This window comes from Cynocephalus volans, chromosome 4 (assembly GCF_027409185.1).
Source record: "Cynocephalus volans isolate mCynVol1 chromosome 4, mCynVol1.pri, whole genome shotgun sequence".
Taxonomy (NCBI): Eukaryota; Metazoa; Chordata; class Mammalia; order Dermoptera; family Cynocephalidae; genus Cynocephalus; species Cynocephalus volans.
In genome coordinates this window covers 151,903,541-151,922,311 of record NC_084463.1, presented here as the reverse complement: position 1 = coordinate 151,922,311, position 18,771 = coordinate 151,903,541, and the positions used below count along the sequence as shown (strand labels likewise).

Genomic DNA, 18,771 nt, shown 5'->3' with positions numbered 1-18,771 from the left:
ATGGCTGATGAAAATTATACAAGGATCACAGAATTTATTTTCATAGGCTTAAAGTACCATCCTGGGCTGAAAGTTTTCCTTTTCTTGCTCTTTCTGCTTTTTTACCTCATTACCATGACAGGAAATTTGGGCATGATTATTCTCATCCGGATTGATTCCCGCCTTCACACACCCATGTACTTTTTTCTCAGCCACCTGTCCTTTGTGGACATCTGCTTCTCCGCAGTTGTGGGCCCCAAGATGCTCACTGACTTCTTCGCTGAAAGGAAAGTCATCTCCTTCCTGGGATGTGTTTTGCAGCAGTGGTTCTTTGGGTTCTTTGTAGCCATTGAGTGTCTTCTCTTAGCGTCCATGGCCTATGACCGCTATGTGGCCATCTGTAACCCATTATTGTATTCAGTTGCTATGTCCTAGAGGCTCTGCCTACAGCTGGTGGTGGGTCCCTATGCTGTTGGGTTCCTAAACACCATGACTCACACGACAGCTGCTTTTCGACTTCCCTTTTGTCATTCTAATGTTATCAATCATTTCTTCTGTGACATGTCTCCCCTTCTTTCTCTTGTCTGTGCTGACACCTGGATCAATAAATTGTTAGTTTTTATGGTGGCTGGAGCCGTACTAGTCGTCGGCAGTCTGACCATTATAATCTCCTATTTTTATATCCTCGTGACCATCCTGAGGATTCGCTCTGCTGATGGGAGGCACAAAGCCTTTTCCACCTGCTCTTCCCACCTGACAGCTGTTTCCATCTTGTATGGGACTCTCTTTTTCATCTATGTACGGCCAGGTGCCATATTTTCTCTGGACCTCAATAAAGTGGTGTCGGTGTTGTACACAGCAGTAATCCCCGTGCTGAATCCTGTAATCTACAGCTTGAGAAATAAGGAAGTGACACCTGCCAAGAGTAGGATTATCACCCAGAGGAAATTTTTCATTACAAATTAAATTCCCATAAAGAACAGAAAACAGGTAAGAGAAGAAGTTTCCAGACAGGGTTAGACTACCTGGTAATCATCCAAAAATGATAAACCATTTGCAGAATTTGGAGGATGGCATCCTTTTATCCTTCCATATGATTTTTATTTTACTATCTACTTTTTTAAAGCTCCATTTGAAAAATTCCTAGTCACCCACAGAGTCAGAACAATTCTACTTTGCACAAATATCTTTATTACTGAGAATATGATAAAATCTAGTAAATGTCAGAACCTCCTAGGTACTAATCCTATCACATTAGTTGGAGTAATGTAAATGTATAGACCAGGTGGGATTCATTAGATCAACAAGTATCTTCCCTATCCCTGTATGCAGAATTGAAAATATCAAACAGAGCAGGTTACTTAGCTTAAAATGATTTTTTTAATTAAAGGAATTTCCCATATTATGTTCCTTGAAATTTCTTTTATGCCTACTTGAGCAATTCCAATGCCAAATGTAATAGAGATGAAAGCAAATCTCATGATCCCAAAAAACAGACTTGCCTGTAATCTAGCAAAAGCTACCACTGGGTGTGATGAGAGGCTTTGTGGTCTCTGACAGATTCCAAGAATCACTTTCTCCAACCATGGTTTTTATCTTTTTTTTTTTTTTTGATAATAAGGCAAAAAGTAATTGAATTGAGAAAATGTTTCAACTTACTTAAATTATTATACACTTTCATGTACACATTGAATCCAAAAAGTCTTTGGATTAATAAGAATATAAAATATATGTGCTTAAATTAATTAATTTTTCTTAGGAAAAGCAATAAAAAGACATTTTGGGGGAACTAAAATTATTGTAGAATATTTGGAAACTAGAACACAAAGAAGTTAAAAATCATACCCAATTTCACTACTCACACATAAAAACAGTGGCTATTTTGATATATTTCTAATATTTTCCAGCACATGTATATTTGTACGGTATATATAGAATGCAGAAATATATAGATGTAGATATTCTATTTTATAAGACAATGAAATATTGAAAAACACATGTTCTTGTAATATGATTTTGTTTGTACAGATAATCTAAGTTAACTCTATTCATATTCCTGGTATTTTTCTGTATGTATACATATTATATTTTTACAAGATTTTATATCAAATATTGTTTTTAGCCTGTTATAAACTAAATCATAAATCCTAAATATTTAAAAATAGATTATTTTCTATGAAATATTCTTCTCAATAAGATTTTTAATTGTCAAAATAATTTATTAAGTTAACAAATATGAACATGGTGACTCCCAGGCATTATTTTGTGTTCTGAAGATATAGCAGGGAACAAGATAGGTGAAGTTCCTTCCTCCATTGGAGGGGGAAAGACCTTCAAGTAAAGGCAAGTCAGTTAGGGATTAGTGCCACTGCAAGAAAGGAAGAGCATAAGAAGGTGGGATATATCTCAGGACGGAGGCAAGTTCATGCAGCTCATATATAGTGGGGTGGAGGTTCTAATTCAGGTCCCCAGACAGCAAAACATAACGCTTTTAGCTGTTATACTAATTCCATTATGATAGCAATAACACCTAGAAAAAAAATGGCTGAGAAGAAAAGAAACCAAATAAATAGCATTTAACTTTGTGGCAAAAACTACTAAAGAAGAATCCTGTCTTCTATTCTCCTCTTGTTTAATAGAAGCCCGGTATCTAGCTGGGCACATTGAAGCTAAGACAAAAGATTCTGTTTTCAAATCTCTTTTGTAGGAAGCTGTTGACACCTGATTAAGTACTGAGAAGTGATGCCTAAGAGGAAGATTTGAGAGGTGCTTCTGGGAAGTCTCCTTAGATTTTCAGATTAGTGCTCTTCTTGTCACCTGCCTACTTTCTGTGACCTGGAATGCAGATGTAATGGCTGGACCTTGAGCAGTCATCTTGTACCATAAGGAAACAGGATCGTTCCTGTATTTGAACTGTATGTTAGCCATATCAGCCCTACCTGGCTACCTTCTGATTTGTTTTATGAGAGAGAAAATAAAATCCTTTAAACCACTTGTTTACGTTACTTTTATTTTATATTTTCTGTCATGTATTGTAGGCAAACTTAATCCAAATGGACACAAATCCCTCTTTTGGAGGTGTTGTGGGGGAAAGACATTCACACAACACTCTTAGTTGACTGTTGGCTTGGCTTTTAAGCTGTAGTGCATTAAAAAGGTAATCAAATAGGGAAAATATAGTTGGGAGAAGGTTTCTACTCATTTCTCTGTCACCATTTGACACCCTTAAAGAGAACAAATACTGTCTTTGATTGGCCCAATTTTTGTTTATTGATGTGATAGCTGTGTCCAGTGTATTGACGTTCTCTGACAGGCGCCTGACTTACCCTCTTGGATTTAATACTTACCACTGTGGTTTGGGAGATACAGGGACTCATGATTGACAGCTCCGTTGGAAGTAAAAGGAACAAGTCATCTACACGAAAAGAGTGGTTCCGTTGCCAAGAGAAGGGTAAAGTGACATCTGGTTGTGCAGACAGACACATTTAGAATGGAACTTTTAGAAAAGAGAGATAAAGATTTAAAAAAGATATTTTGGGGCCGACCCTGTGGCTCACTTGGGAGAGTGTGGCGCTGGGAGCGCAGTAGTGCTCCCGCCGCGGGTTCGGATCCTATATAGGAACGGCTGGTGCGCTCACTGGCTGAGCGTGGTGTGGTGCGGACGACACCAAGCCAAGGGTTGTGATCCCCTTACCGGCCCCCCCCCCCCCCAAAAAAAAGATGTTTTGGAGAAAGAAAGAGAGAGCAAATGAGAAAGCATTTTCCCGGTTTCCTATCCTTTATCAATGTAAAAAACAATCTGTTAAAACTCTGTTAAAAAATTCATTTTTAATATTTTTAGATTCAGGTGTGTGTGTGTGTGCGTGTGCGTGTGTGTGTGTGTGTGTGTATGCGTGAGAGAGAAAGAGACGGTTACTTTTAGGTGTCAACTTGGCTGGATTAAATAAATATCTAGAGAGCTGCTAACACATGATTTCCGGGTGTGTCTGTGAAGATATTTTCAGAGCAGACTGGTGTGTGAGTAGGTGGTCTGCGTGGAGAAGGTTTGCTCTCAATGTGCCTGGACATCATTCAATCTGTTGGGGGCCCGGATAGAATAAAAAGGCAGAGGAAAGAAGAATTCACGCTCTCTCTGTCTTGGAGCTGGAACACCCTTCTTTTCCTGTCCTTGGACATCAGAACTCCAGGCTTTCTGGCCTTTAGACTCTGGGACTTACATAAGCAGCTCCGCCCACCCTACCCACCTGCTTTGGTTCCTAGTCCTTTAGCCATCGGCTTCCCTGGCTCTGAGGCTTTCAGACTTGGACTGAGCCACGCTACGCTGCTGGCTTCCCAGGGTCTCCAGTTTGCAGATGGTCTGTTGTAGGACTTCTCAGACTCCATAATTGAGTGAGCCAATTTCCCTAATAAATCCCCTCTTATCTATCTGTTTACATATTGATTCTGTCTCTGCAGAACTCTGACTAATAAAGGGAGAAAAAGAGAAAGAAAATTTAAATATGAGTTATATTCACTTATACAAGTGAGACTACATATTACAAAATTCAAAATAAGAACCAATATCTAAAATTACAGATAATTTAAATAAAATTTGAATCTATTCATTTATGAAATAGGGATCTAGGGCATTATATTATTATATGATATATTATTATTACAAAATTAATAAGATATTACATATAAGTGCTCAGAAGATGGTGGCTGATGTTTCTATTATTGTTATTAATACTATCAGTTTAAGAAAAATTTCATATGATCATTTTTATGGATATCAGAAAGGCATAGAACATCATCTGCTTCTGATTAAAGTTTTAGAATTTTATTAGCCTGGAAATATAGGAATTCTACCTGATCATACGTCCTGAGGAGACACTGCTTCTTTATCAACAGAGTCTAGAACACTATCTGGCACAGAGTAAGATATTCAATAAAAATTTGTTAAACCCAACTGAGAATACCAGGTTTTTGTTTTATTCAGTTGCCATTGAAAAGAATGTGATGAATATTTAGTTTTTAAGGTTGATTATTCCTTCTCCAATTTCTTTTAATAAAACTTCTATCAAAATCACCTTATATCTTGAATTTTTAAACACCTAGTTTTAAATACTCTATTTTAGAACATGAGGGTCAAACTTTGTTTTGACACTATATGTGTCCGGTACCCATGATATGTAATAATTCACATTATTTGCAAAACAACTTTTTTTTTCTCCTGTTTTTTAGTTCTTTAGTCATCTTCTGTTAAGATGGTCTCAGTGAATACAGGACATGTTCAAATAAAGGATAGGCAACATTCCTAGTGAAACAATGCTGTAATGGTACCTCTTAAGGTGTTGTTAAACTTAGCCACTAGATGGCAGCATCAGCTTATCAATCACAATAAAATTGTCCACTAATGTTTCTTTTAGTAAATTGAAAGCATTACTAAAGTGGTAGGCCTGGAAAAAGCTATCAAAGTCTAAGGATAAATTTTGGAGGGGTGTGAAATCATATACAAATTATATGTGTTTATGTCTATGTGTATTTATTCCACAGGAAATAAACTGGAGCTTCAGTCAGATTCTCTAAAGTTTACGGCACAGAAAAATTTGTAATCACCAATCTACCTTAACGTTCGTATATTTTGGATTGTGAAACCTAAGTGTAAAGGAGGAAAATGATTTTCCTATGATATGTAACAGAATGATGTCACACCTGTTTTAGAAACACATAGTTCAGAGTATATGACTCCTTTGTCAAACATTCTTACAGCTCCTTAAATCATTGTAACAATAATAAATAAAAAGACTTTGTCACATTAGCTGCAAATACTTTTCCTAATCTGCCCTTTGCTACGTTTAAAACAAATAAAAGTAAGCAAAATTTATTGTGTTTTTTTATTACCACTTTCATGTTTAAATATTCACCACAGACCAGGTAACACTTACATATTACACAGGGTAATACTTACATTTTAATAATGATAATTGTAAAATGCTAATGTCAATTAAGCTATTGAAACATTCTTTAAGAAAAGGTAATGTTATAAAACTCTTTAGCAACAGGTGATGGTGTAAGCCTTAGAAAGATGATTGTATTTTTAGATGATCCTACGAAGTAGAAATTATCCTCATTCAAAAGATAAGTAAACCCAAGGGTCATAAAAGTGGGATGACTTGCCTGAAGCTACCTGGAAGGAAAAAGCAGACACAGCTGTCAAATTAAATTCTGCTTGCTTCTCAGGCTCTCTCTTTTCCCTTTATTAAAATGCCTCCTTCACCATATATATTTTTATTAGGAAATATACAGCTTAATGATGTCAATTTTATTCAGTCACCTGTTTTTGTGCCAGTGTCACCTTGTTCTAACATTTACTTATATAGAAGGTTTCTTGTTGAGTATGTCTGGTCTTTTGCACCCTACGTATTATTTTTGGAATTTTTCTTGCTATATTTTTCAGTAAATTGTTTTATATAAATTTAGAATCAATTTTTTCAGTTAAATTTTTTTCAATCAATTAAAATGTAATTTTGAAAAACATAATCCTGAGAGAGGCCCAAGAGATGCTGGGCCCATGCACCCCAAGTCACCAGGGCTGGAGCAGGCAGATACCGCTACAGGACTCCCAGCACATGCCAGCATGTGCCACCCAGAGAGAGGCCTCCAGAGAGGATCGAGATCTGCTGGGTCCATGTGCTCCAAGGTGCCTGCACTGGAGCAGGTAGGTGCTGCTGCAGGACCCCAAGCCCAGTCCAGTGTGCACCACCCAGAGAGGTTCCAAAGCTGCCAGGCATACAGGGCCCTGAGCCAACCACATAGGAACAGGTAAGTGCTGCTGCAGGACTCCTAGCCCAGGCCAGTTCCCACGGCCCAGAGAGGTCTGAGACTCCCACCCACTGAGGCAGCCATGCCAAACTGGCAGTCCCTGCAGGATCCTAGCCAGACATTAGGGTCGAACGAGTGGACTGTGAAATCCCCTGCTGCAATGCCTAAACACCAAAGGAAAGATACCAGAAATATGAAAAATTAAAAAAGATCAAAACCACTAAAGGGTAATAATAACTCTCAAGCTCTAGATCCTATAGAACAGGAAGTCCTTGAAATGACTGAGAAGGAATTTAGAGCAACAATTTTAAGGAAACTAAATGAGATACAAGAAAACTCAGACAACACAATGAAATGAGGAAAAGTATACAGGACCTGAAAGAAGAAATGTTCAAAGAAGTCAATGCCCTGAAAAAGAATGTAGTAGAGCTTGAGGAGCTAAAGAATTCACAACAGAGAGTTTAAGCAGAAGGCTAGAACAAGCAGAAGAGAGAATTTCTGACCTTGAAGATGGGTTGTTTGAAATAACACAAGTGGACCAAAAAAAATAAATAAATAAATAAAAAATAAAAAAAGATTAAAAACACTGAAGAAAATCTAAGAGAGATAACAGACAACTTTAAGCACTCAAATATCTAAATCATGGGTATTCCAGAAGGGGAGGAAAAAGGAAATGGCATTGAAAACATACTAAATGAAATAATAGCAGAAACCTTCCCAGGTACAGGGAAAGACACAGATCTTCAGATTCAGGAGGCTCATAGATCCTCAAACATATTCAACCCCAAAAGTTCCTCTCCAAGACATGTTATAGTCAAATTGGCAAAACTCAAAGACAAAGAGAGAATCTTAAAAGCTGCAAGAGAAAAGTATTAAGTCACCTATATGGGAGCCCCAATCATACTAACATCAAACTTTTCATCACAAACCCTAAAAGCCAGAAAAGAATGGGATGATATATTCAAAATACTAAAAGACAAAGATTCTAGGCAAGAATCCTTTACCTAGCAAGGCTATCCTTCTGAAATGAGGGAAAAATAGTATATTTCTCAGACAAACAAAAACTGTGGGAGTTCACTACCACATGACCAGCCTTAACAAGAAATTCTCAAGGGAGTACAGGGTTTGGTACCTGAAAAACAACCACCACTACCATATATATTCAAGAAAAACAAAACTCACTAGTAGAATAAAAACATGAACAATAAAGAGAAAAAAAAATTGATCTACTTCCCCAAGAAACCAACAGATACAGAAGAAAAACAGTAAATCAGAAAGAAAGGAAGAAAAGATACCTAAGGCATCCAAACAAAAATCAATAAAATGCTAGGAGTAAATCAACACTTTTCAATAACAACTATTAATATAGAAGGATTAAATCCCCACTCAAAAGACACAGATTGACTGACTGGATTAAAAAGATGGAACCAACTATATGCTGCATTCAAGAGACTCACCTCACCTGTAAAGACAAACATAGGCTAAGAGTGAAAGGATGGAGAAAGATATACCATGCAAATAGAAATGAAAAATGAGCTAGAGTAGCTATTCTTATATCAGATAAAATAGACTTTAAACCAAAAACTATAAAAAGAGATAAAGAAGGCCACTATATAATGATAAAAGGATTTATCCATCAAGAATACATAACAATAATAAATATATATGCACTTGACACTGGAGCAGCCAGATTTATAAAGCAAACACTATAGACCTAAAGAATGTGATAGACACTAATACCGTAATAGCAGGGGATCTGAACACCCCACTCTCAATATTGGACAGAACATCAAGGCAAAAAATCAACAGAGAAACACAAGATCTAAACAACACTTTAGACCAATTTGACTTGGCAGATATCTACAGAACATTCCATCCAACGATCTCAGGATATTCATTCTTCTCATCAGCACATGGATCATTCTCCAGGATAGATCACATGTTAGGTCACAAATCAAGTCTCAACAAATTCAGAAAAATTGGAATTATCCCATGTAAATTTTCAGGTCACAATGGGTTAAAATTAGAAATCAATAACAAATGAAACTCTGGAAACTACACAAACACATTGAAACTAAACAGCATTCTACTTAATGAAATATGGGTCCAAGAAGAAATTAAACAGGAAATAAAAAATTTCTTGAAACTAATGAAAATAATGTTATATCATACCAAAACCTGTGGAATACCACAAAAGTAGTACTAAGGGGAAATTAACTGCATTAAATGCCTACTTCAGAAGAATAGAAAGATGGCAAGTAACCAACCTAAAACCTCACTTTAATGAACTAGAAAAACAAGAACAATCCAAACCCAGAGTTAGCAGATGGAAAGAAATAATTAAATCAGAGCAGATATTAATGAAATAGAAATCCCCCAAATGAACAAAAGATCAATGAAATAAAAAGTTGGTTTTTAGAAAAGATAAATAAAATTGACAAACCATTAGCAAGGCTAACTAAATAAAGAAGAGAGAAGGCCCAAATAATGAAAATTAGAAATGAAAAAGATGATATTACAACTGATACCTCAGAAATACAAGAAATCATTAGAGAATACTAAAAACAACTTTATGCCAACAAATTTTAAAATCTGGTGGAAATGGATACATTTCCGCACACATACAAACCACCAAAACTGAGCCAAGAAGATGTAAAAAATTTCACTAGGCCAATAACAATAAAAGAGATTGAAGCTGTTATCAGAAGTCTCCCAACAAAGAAAAGCCCAGGACCAGATGGGTTCAGTGCAGAATTCTTCCAAACTTTCAGAGAGTCATTGATACCAATTTTCTATAAACTATTCCAAAAGTTTGAAACAGAAGCCATTCTCCCAAACTCATTCTATGAGGCAAACATTAACCTGATACCAAAACCAGACAAAGATACAACACAAAAAGAAAACTACAGGCCAATATCCTTGATGCATATAGATGCAAAAATCTTCAATAAAATACTAGCTAACAGAATACAGCAACACATACACAAAATTATACATCATGATCAAGTGGGATTCGTCCCAGGTATGCAAGGTTGGTTCAACATATGCAAATCAATAAATGTGATACACCACATCAAAAAATCGAAGACAAAGACCATATGATCATCTGCATAGATGCTGAAAAAGCATTTGACAAAATTCAACATTCATTCATGATAAAGACTCTCTACAAGTTAGGTATAGACAGGAAGTATCTGAACATAATTAAAGACATATGTGATAAACGCACTGCTAATATCATCCTGAATGGGGAAAAGCTGAAAGCTTTTCCCTTAAGAATGGGAAGTAGACAAAGATACCCACTCTTATCACTCCTATTCAATGTAGTGTTGGAAGTACTAGCCAGAGCAATCAGGGAAGAGAAGGAAATAAAGGGAATCCAGATTGGAAAAGATGAAGTCAAACCATCCTGGTTTGCAGATGACATGATCCTATATATCGAACAGCCTAAAGCCTCTACAAAAAAATTCAGAGTTGATAAAAGATTTCAGCAAAGTCACAGGAAACAAAATCGACAAACAAAAATCAGTAGCATTTCTGTAGTTCAACAGTGAACATGCAGAAAAAGAAATCATGAAAGCTAGCCTATTTACAACAGCCACCAAAAAAATAAAATACTTAGGAATAAAGTTAACCATGGATGTGAAAAATCTCTATGATGAGAACTACAAACCACTCTTGAGAGAAATTAAAGAGGATACAAGAAGATGGAAAGATATCCCATGCTCTTGGATTGGAATAATTAACATTGTGAAAATGTCCATATTACCCAAAGTGATTTACAGGAGCAATGAAATCCCCATCAAAATTACACTGACATTTTTCTCAAAAATGTAGAAAACTATCCAGATACTTATATGGAATAAGAAAAGACCACAAATAGCCAAAGAAATTCTGGGCAAAAAAAATAAAGCTGGGAGCATAGCACTACCTGACTTTAAAATATACTGCAAAGGTATAATAATCAAAACAGCATGGTACTGGCATAAAAACAGATACACAGATTAATTGAATAGAATAGAGAACCCAGTAATCAATCCATACACCTACAGCTATCTGATCCTTGACAAAGGCATCAAGTCTACACAATGGGGAGGAGACTGCCTCTAATCAAATGGTGCTGGGTAATATGGATATCCATGATCAGGAGAATGAATCTAGACCCTGATCTCTCTCCATATACCCAAATCAACCTAAAATGTGTTAAAGAATTAAATTTACACCCTGAAATAGTAAAACTCCTTAAAGAAAACATAGGGGAAACACTCCAGGAACTAGGATTGGGTACAGACTTCATGAATATGACCCCAAAAGCACAGGCAACAAAGGAAAAATAAACAAATGGGATTATATCGAATCTAAAAGTTTCAGCAGAAGGGCTAGTCCATGGCTCACTTGAGAGAGTGTGGTGCTAACACCAAGGCCACAGGTTCAGATTCCTATATAGGGATGATTGGTTGGCTCACTTGGGATACCATAGTGCTGACAACACCAGGTCAAGGGTTAAGATCCCCTTACCAGTCATCTTAAAAACAAAAAAAGCTTCTGAACAGCCAAAGAAACAATTAACAGAGTTAAGACAAACAACAGAGTGGGAGAAAATATTTGCAAAATCTACATTTGATGAAGGATTAAAATCCAGAATATACAAGTACCTCAAATGACTTTACAGCAAAAACACACATAACCCAATTAAAAAATGGGCAAAGGAGCTGAATAAGCATTTTTCAAATGAAGATATATGAATGGCCAACAGACACATGAAAAAATGCTCATCACTCAGCATTCGGCAAATGCAGATCAAAACCACACTGAGATATCATTTCACTCCAGTTAGGATGGCTAATAACTAAAAGACTGAGAATGATAAATGCTGGCAAGGTTGCAGAGAAAAAGGGACCATCCTACACTGTTGGTGGGACTGCAAAATGGTGCAGCCTTTATGGAAAATGGTTTGGAGGTTCCTGAAAGAATTACAGATAGATCTTACATATGACCCAGCTATCCCACTGCTGGGAATATACCCAGAGGAATGGAAATCATCATGTCAAAGGAATACCTGTACTCCAATGTTGACTGCAGCACTATTTACAATGGCTAGGAGCTGGAACCAGCCCAAATGTCTATCATCAGATGAGTGAATAAGGAAAATGTAGTATATTTACACAATGGAATTCTACTCTGCTATAAAAAGAATGAAATACTACCATTTCCAACAACATGGATAGACTTAGAAAAAATTATATGAAGTGAAATAAGTCAGGCACAGAAAGAAATACCACATGTTCTCACTTATTTTGGGGAGCTATAAATATATAAATACACTAGCAAAGGGGGGTGGGGTGGGGAAGAAGACACAACAATCACAATTCCTTGAATTTGTTAAGACAAATGAACAGATATAATGTTGATAGGTGGGAGGGGAGAGGGGAGGAAGGAGAATGGAGGGAGGAGTTGGTAGAGGGACATGAAAATCAACTACATTGTATATTTAAAATAAAATAAAATAAAATAAAATAAAATAAAATAAAATAAAATAAAAACATAATCCTTATAGTAACTGATATGTCCCAATAGAAAATCTACATAAAGCTGTCAAGTGGAGTAATTCAACTGAATTGGTGATTTCATTTTCCAAACAATTCCTTACCCAATAATAACAACAAAAATTAACAGGGTTTTGTTTTTTTTCCTTATTGTACTTCAGCTTATAAGAACATAAGAAAGTAAACTGAATTACTTTGACAGCCAACCACATTCTCTCTATTTTTTGGTCCCTTCTGCTTTCTTCTCCTTATGTCACTAAACCTTGTAAAGAGTGGACATGGATCAGGGATGGTATTCAAAATATCACCAGTAGGACAAGGGTATTAATTGATCAGAAACAATGCTGACTTAAACAGCCTCCAGGAGTACTGGTTATTATCCCTCTGGCACTCAATTGTAGGACTGTCTGGAGTTGGAGTAGCGGTGCTAGGGTGGCTGGCGGGGGGTGGTGGGCACATGAAGCATTAACAGAGGCAGCTATGTTCCAAACAGTCTAGGTGTATTTTAGAATTTAACCGCTGGTACAACTAGACCAGTGCCACCCTGGACACTGCATGAAGGTACTTCAAAGAATTCATGGAAAGATTTGATTCATCTATGAATTCTATTTTTCCACAAACTTTTTGAAGTATGCTCATAAATGTCTGTTGAAATAACTGAGTAATAGCTTCCATTATTTATGGTCATAGTCTTGCAAGGAATAGTAAGTCCTACACAGAATCACCATAATAAAAGGTAGCATCGATAATTTCCATGTGTGAGGTCACCACATGATTACAATTTGGACAGAGTGTTTGCTTTGTACTGAGGATGTCAGAAGGAAATCTTTCTATGGAGGAGGTCATTTTAAGCTATTGTGAAGGATGGGCTGCATTTTGACTTTTCCCATGATATTCTCTGTAATAACATGAACAAAGGCTCAGAGCAGGGAGAAATGAGTAGCCTAGTCGAATTGAACTGCAGTAAGTAAAAACAGGCATGAGATATAATGTTGAAAGGGGAGTTTGTGGCAGGATTTGTGAGGTCTTGAAGATCAAGGAATTACTATCAACTTGGAACATATTGTAGATCAACTCAATATATATCATGTGGTACGCAAAATGCTTTTTATGGCTCCATCTCACTCACCATTTAAATCCTGGAGCCTGATGCAGAAAGGGCTGGAGGGCAGAGGGAGAGGGAGTGGAGGTGTGAAAGCTCATCAGGAGATCAGTAAGGGTCTAGGTCTGGAACTCTCAACAATGGCTGAACACTGCAATCTCCTGGGGCCCACCAGAGAGTCTGATTAATTATCTTAGAATGGGGCCCAGTCTCTAGTAGATTAAAAAAGTTCCCAAAGTGATGCTAATATACAGCTGGGTTGAGAACAACGAGTCTAGATTAAAGTTCCCTACATGGGAGTCTGAAGTCTCCTTTGTTATATCATTTGTGAATCTAAAATTTTATAAGAATTTTTGAGTTTTTGATTTTTAAAATAATTTTAATGATATTTTAAATATTATAAAGATAAATCCTGCTGCTACTTACAAGGACAAAAATGCTTCTTTTTTGGGGGGGGGTTGATGATTCACAATTGAAGAAAAAAATATTATTAGTATATTCATCACTAAAAATTATAATCTTTCTCCATGCCTTCAACCAGACCTATCACACTCCAATGCCCCCCCCTCCATCTCTAGTATCCTTAGGTTTGTTCTTTCCTTCTGAAAGTTCAATGTATTATTGTGGTCATTCCTTCCTTCCTTTCTTCCGTCCTTCCTTTCTTCCTTCCTTCTTTCCTTCCTTCCTTCCTTCCTTCCTTCCTTCCTTCCTTCCTTCCTTCCTTCCTTCCTTCCTTCCTTCCTTCCTCTCTCTCTTTCTTAGTATCTATCTTTCTTTCTTTCCTTCTTTCTCAGCACACAGTTATGAGTGTGAACATGTGGTATTTCTCTTTCTGTGTCTGGCTTATTTCACTTAATATAATTTTCTCCAGGCTCATCCATGTTGCTGCAAATGGCAAAATTTCATTCCTTTTTTTTAAATGGCTGAGCAGTATTCCATTGTGTATATATACCACAGTTTCCTTATCCTGTCATCCATGGATGTACATTTAGGTTTGTTCCATATGACACCATCAAAATAATACAGTAATTCTTAAATACCAGATACTATAGAGCAAGAAGCCATTGAAATGACTGAAAAGGAATTCCAAGCAACCATCTTAAGGAAACTCAATGAGACATGAAAAGACCCAGCTAGACAACATAATGAAATGAGAAAAAAATCAGGATATGAACAAGGAAATTTACAAAGAGATTAATGACTTAAAAAGAATGTAACAGAACTCATGGAACAGAAATAAAAAAAAAAAAACAGAACTGAGAGCTTAAGCAGCAGGCAAGAACAAGCAGAAGAAAGACTTTCAGACCTTGTAGATGGTCTTTTCAAAATAACACAGACAGAAAAAAAGGAAAAAAGAATTTAAAAAATGAAGAAAATCTAAGAGAACTAGCAGACAACCTTAACCACACAAATATCTGAATCATGGGTATTCCAGAAAGGGAGGAGAAAGGAAAAAGCACTGAAAACCTATTCAAAGAAATAATAATGGAAAAATTCCCAGGTATAGGGGGAGTTGTGTATCTTCAGATCCAGGAGGCTCAAAGATCCCTAAACAAATACAGTCCAAAAAGATCCTCTCCAAGACACATTATAGCAAAACTGGCAAAGCTCAAAGACAAAGAGAGAATCTTAAAAGAAGCAAGAGAAAAGATTCAAGTCACCTATAAGGTAGTCCCTGTCGGACTAATAGTAGAGTTCTCAAAAGAAACTCTACAGGCCAGAAGAAAATGGGATGATATATTTAAAATACTGAAAGAAAAAAACTGCCAGCCAAGAATACTATACCCAGAAAGTCTATTCTTCAGAAATGGGGGGATAAAAGTGTATTTGCCAAACAAACAAAAACTGCTTGAGTTCACCACCACACTACCAGCCTTACAAGAAATTTTCAAGGAAATCCTGCATTTGGAATCCAAAAAATGATAATCACTACCATGAATACACAAGAAAGAATGAAACTCACTGGTAGAACAAAAATTCAAAGGAGAAAGACAAAGAAAATAAGGAGAAAGACAAAGAAAATAAATATTACCATCACAAAAAACCAACAAACAAAGACAAACAATAAAAGGAGTAAAAAGAAACAAAAGATACTTAAAACATCCAAACAAAAATCAATGAAATGCCAGGAATAAGCCAATACCTTTCAATAACAACCTTAAATGTAAATGGATTAAACTCCCTACTCAAAACACACAGACTGACTAATTGGATTAAAAAGCTAGATCCAATTATATGCTGTTTTTAAGAGACTCACACAGATTAATAGTGAAAGGATTGAAAAAGATATACTATGCAAATAGAAACCAAAACCAAGCAGAAGTTCTTATATCAGGTAAAATAGACTTTAAATCAAAAACCATGAAAAGTGACAAAGAAGGCAATTATATAATGATAAAAGGATCAATCCAGTAAGAAGACATAACATCATAAATAATTATGCACATAACTCTGGAGCACCCATATATATAAAGCAAACATTTTTAGACCTAAAGGAAGAGGTAGACCCCAGTATAATAATAGCAGGGGACCTGAACACACCCCTCTCATCACTGGAGAGACCATTCAGGCAAAAAATCAACAGAAAAATATAGGATTTAAAATGCATTTTAGACAATTTGGACCTGGAAGATATCTACAGAATATTTCATCCAACAACTACAGAATATACATTCTTCTCATCAGCACATGGGATGTTCTCTAAGATAGACCACATGTTAGGTCAAAAATCAAATCTCAACAAATTTTAAAAAATTGAAATCATTTCAAGCATATTTTCAGACCACAATGGATTGACACTAGAAATCAATAACAAGTAAAACACAGGAAACTATACAAACACTAGAAAACCAAACAACATGCTCCTGAACAACAGATGGGTCCAAGAAATAATTAAACAGTAAATCAAAAAATGTCTTGAAACTAACAGAAATAAAGACACATCAAACCAAAACCTGTAGGACGCTGCAAAAGCTGTACTAAGAGGGAGGTTTATTGCAATAAACACTCATATCCAAAGAATAGAAAGATTTTAAATAAACAACCTAATGCTACAGTTCAAAGAACTAGAAAACAAAGAACAATCCAAACCCAAAATTAGTAGATAGAAAGAAATAATTAACATCAGAGCAGAACTAAAAGAAATAGAGATTTAAAAAATCATGCAAAATATCAATGAAACAAAAGTTGGGTTTTTTTGAGAAGATAAACAAAGTAGACAAGCCATTAGCTAACCAAAAATAAAGAATACAAAATATCAAAAATTTGAAATGAAAAAGAAGACATAAGAACAGATACCACAGAAATACAAAAAATCATTGGAGACTATTATAAACCACTATATACCAACAAATTTGGAAACCTGGTGGAAATGGATAAATTTTTGGACACATACAGAATCCAAGACTGAACCCAGAAGAAGTAGAAAACGTGAATGGACCAATAACAAGCAATGGGATTGAAGCAGCCATCAGCAGTCTCCCAACAAAGAAAAGCCCAGGAGTAGACAGCTTTACTGCTGAATTCTAATGGATCCTTAAAAAAGAGTTAGTACAAATTTTCTTCAAGCTATTCAAAAAGATTGAAGTAGAGGCCACTCTCCCAAACTCCTTCTATGAGACCAGCATCATACGGATACCAAAACCTGACAGAAATACAAGAAGAAAAGAAAACTACATGCCAATATCTCTGATGAACATAGATGCAAAAATCCTCAACAAAACAAGAGCAATCAGAATACAGCAACACATCAAAATTTATACAACATGATCAAATGCAATTCATCCCAGGGATGCAAGGATGGTTCAACATATGCAAATCCGTAAATGTGATACACCTGATCAACAAAATCGAGGACAAAATCTATATGATTATCTCAATAGATGCAGAAAAAGTATTTGACAAAATTCAACATCCCTTCATGACAAAGACTCTCCAAAAGTTAAATATATAAGGAAAGTATCTCAACACAATAAAAGCCATATATGACAAGATCACTGTCAATATCATCCTGAATTTTTGTTTTCAGCTTTTCTTCTAAGAATAGAAATAAGAAAATTATGCTCACTCTCACCACTCCTATTTAACATAGTACTGGCAGTACTAGCCAGAGCAATTGAGCAAGAGAAAGACAAAAAAGTCATGCATATTGGAAAAGATGAAGTCAAACTGTCCCTGTTTGCAGATGACATGATGCTATATAGAGAAAAACCAAGAGACTCTACCAGAAAACTCTTACAGCTGATGAACAATTTTAGTAAAGTTGCAGGATACAAAATCCACATGCAAAAATCAGCAGCTTTTTTATACTACAACAACTAACAGAAAAAGAAATCCAGAAAGCAAGCCAATTTATAATAGTCACCAGAAAAATAAAATTTCTAAGAATAAATTTAACCAGGGAGGTGAAAGTTCTCTACTATGAGATCTATAACTTACTGCTAAAGAAATTAAAGAGGACACAAAAAGATGGAAAGACATTCCATGCTATTGGATTGGAAGAATCAACATTGTTAAAATGCCCACAATAACCAAAGTGATCTGCAGATTTAATGGAATTCCCATCAAAATTCCAATGACATTTTTCAAAGAAATAGACAAAACAATCCTAGCATTCACTTGGAGCACAAAAGACCCTGAATAGCCAAAGCAATCTTGAGCAAAAATAATAAAATAAAATAAAATAAAATAGAATAAAATAGATGGAGGCATAATACTACCTTACTTCAAATTATACTACAAAGCTATAGAACCAAAACAGCATGGTTACTGTTGAGATATCATCTCATTCCAGTTAGACTGGCCAGTATCAAAAGACAGAATAACAAATGCTGGCCAGGAGGCAGAGAAAGGAGAACCCTTCTATACTGTCAGTGGGATTGTAAATTGGTGCAGCCATTATGGAAAACAGAAGGGAGGTTCCTGAAACAACTACAGATAGCACTGCTAAATGATCCAGCAATCCTGCTGCTGGGTATATAACCAAGGGAATGGAAATCATCATGTCAAAGAGATAGCTGCTCTCCCATGTTTATCATGGCTTTATTTACAATAGTTAATAGTTAGAAGCAACCTATATGTCCATTGGCAGATGACTGGATAAGGAAAATGTGGTATATACACACAATGGAATACTACTCTGCCATAAAAGGAATTAAATTCTGCCATTTGCAAAAATATGGATGAAATTAGAGAAAATAATATTAAGTGAAATAAGCCAGGCACAGAAAGAGAAATACTGCGTGTCTTCACTCCTAAGTGCAAGGTGAAAGAAAAAGAAAAAAAGGAAAGAAAGAAAGATACAAAAATTGCAATAATCCTTGAACTCTCAAAAGAAAAAAA

General features: G+C 35.9%; 1 protein-coding gene across 1 annotated transcript; it reads left to right on the top strand.

Moving 5' to 3' along the window:
* Nucleotides 1–945, top strand: LOC134376596 (olfactory receptor 5G9-like). The gene is given in 1 exon segment (XM_063095086.1): nucleotides 1–945. A coding segment is annotated over 1 exon segment (945 nt).
* The last annotated feature ends 17,826 nt before the right edge of the window (nucleotides 946–18,771 follow it).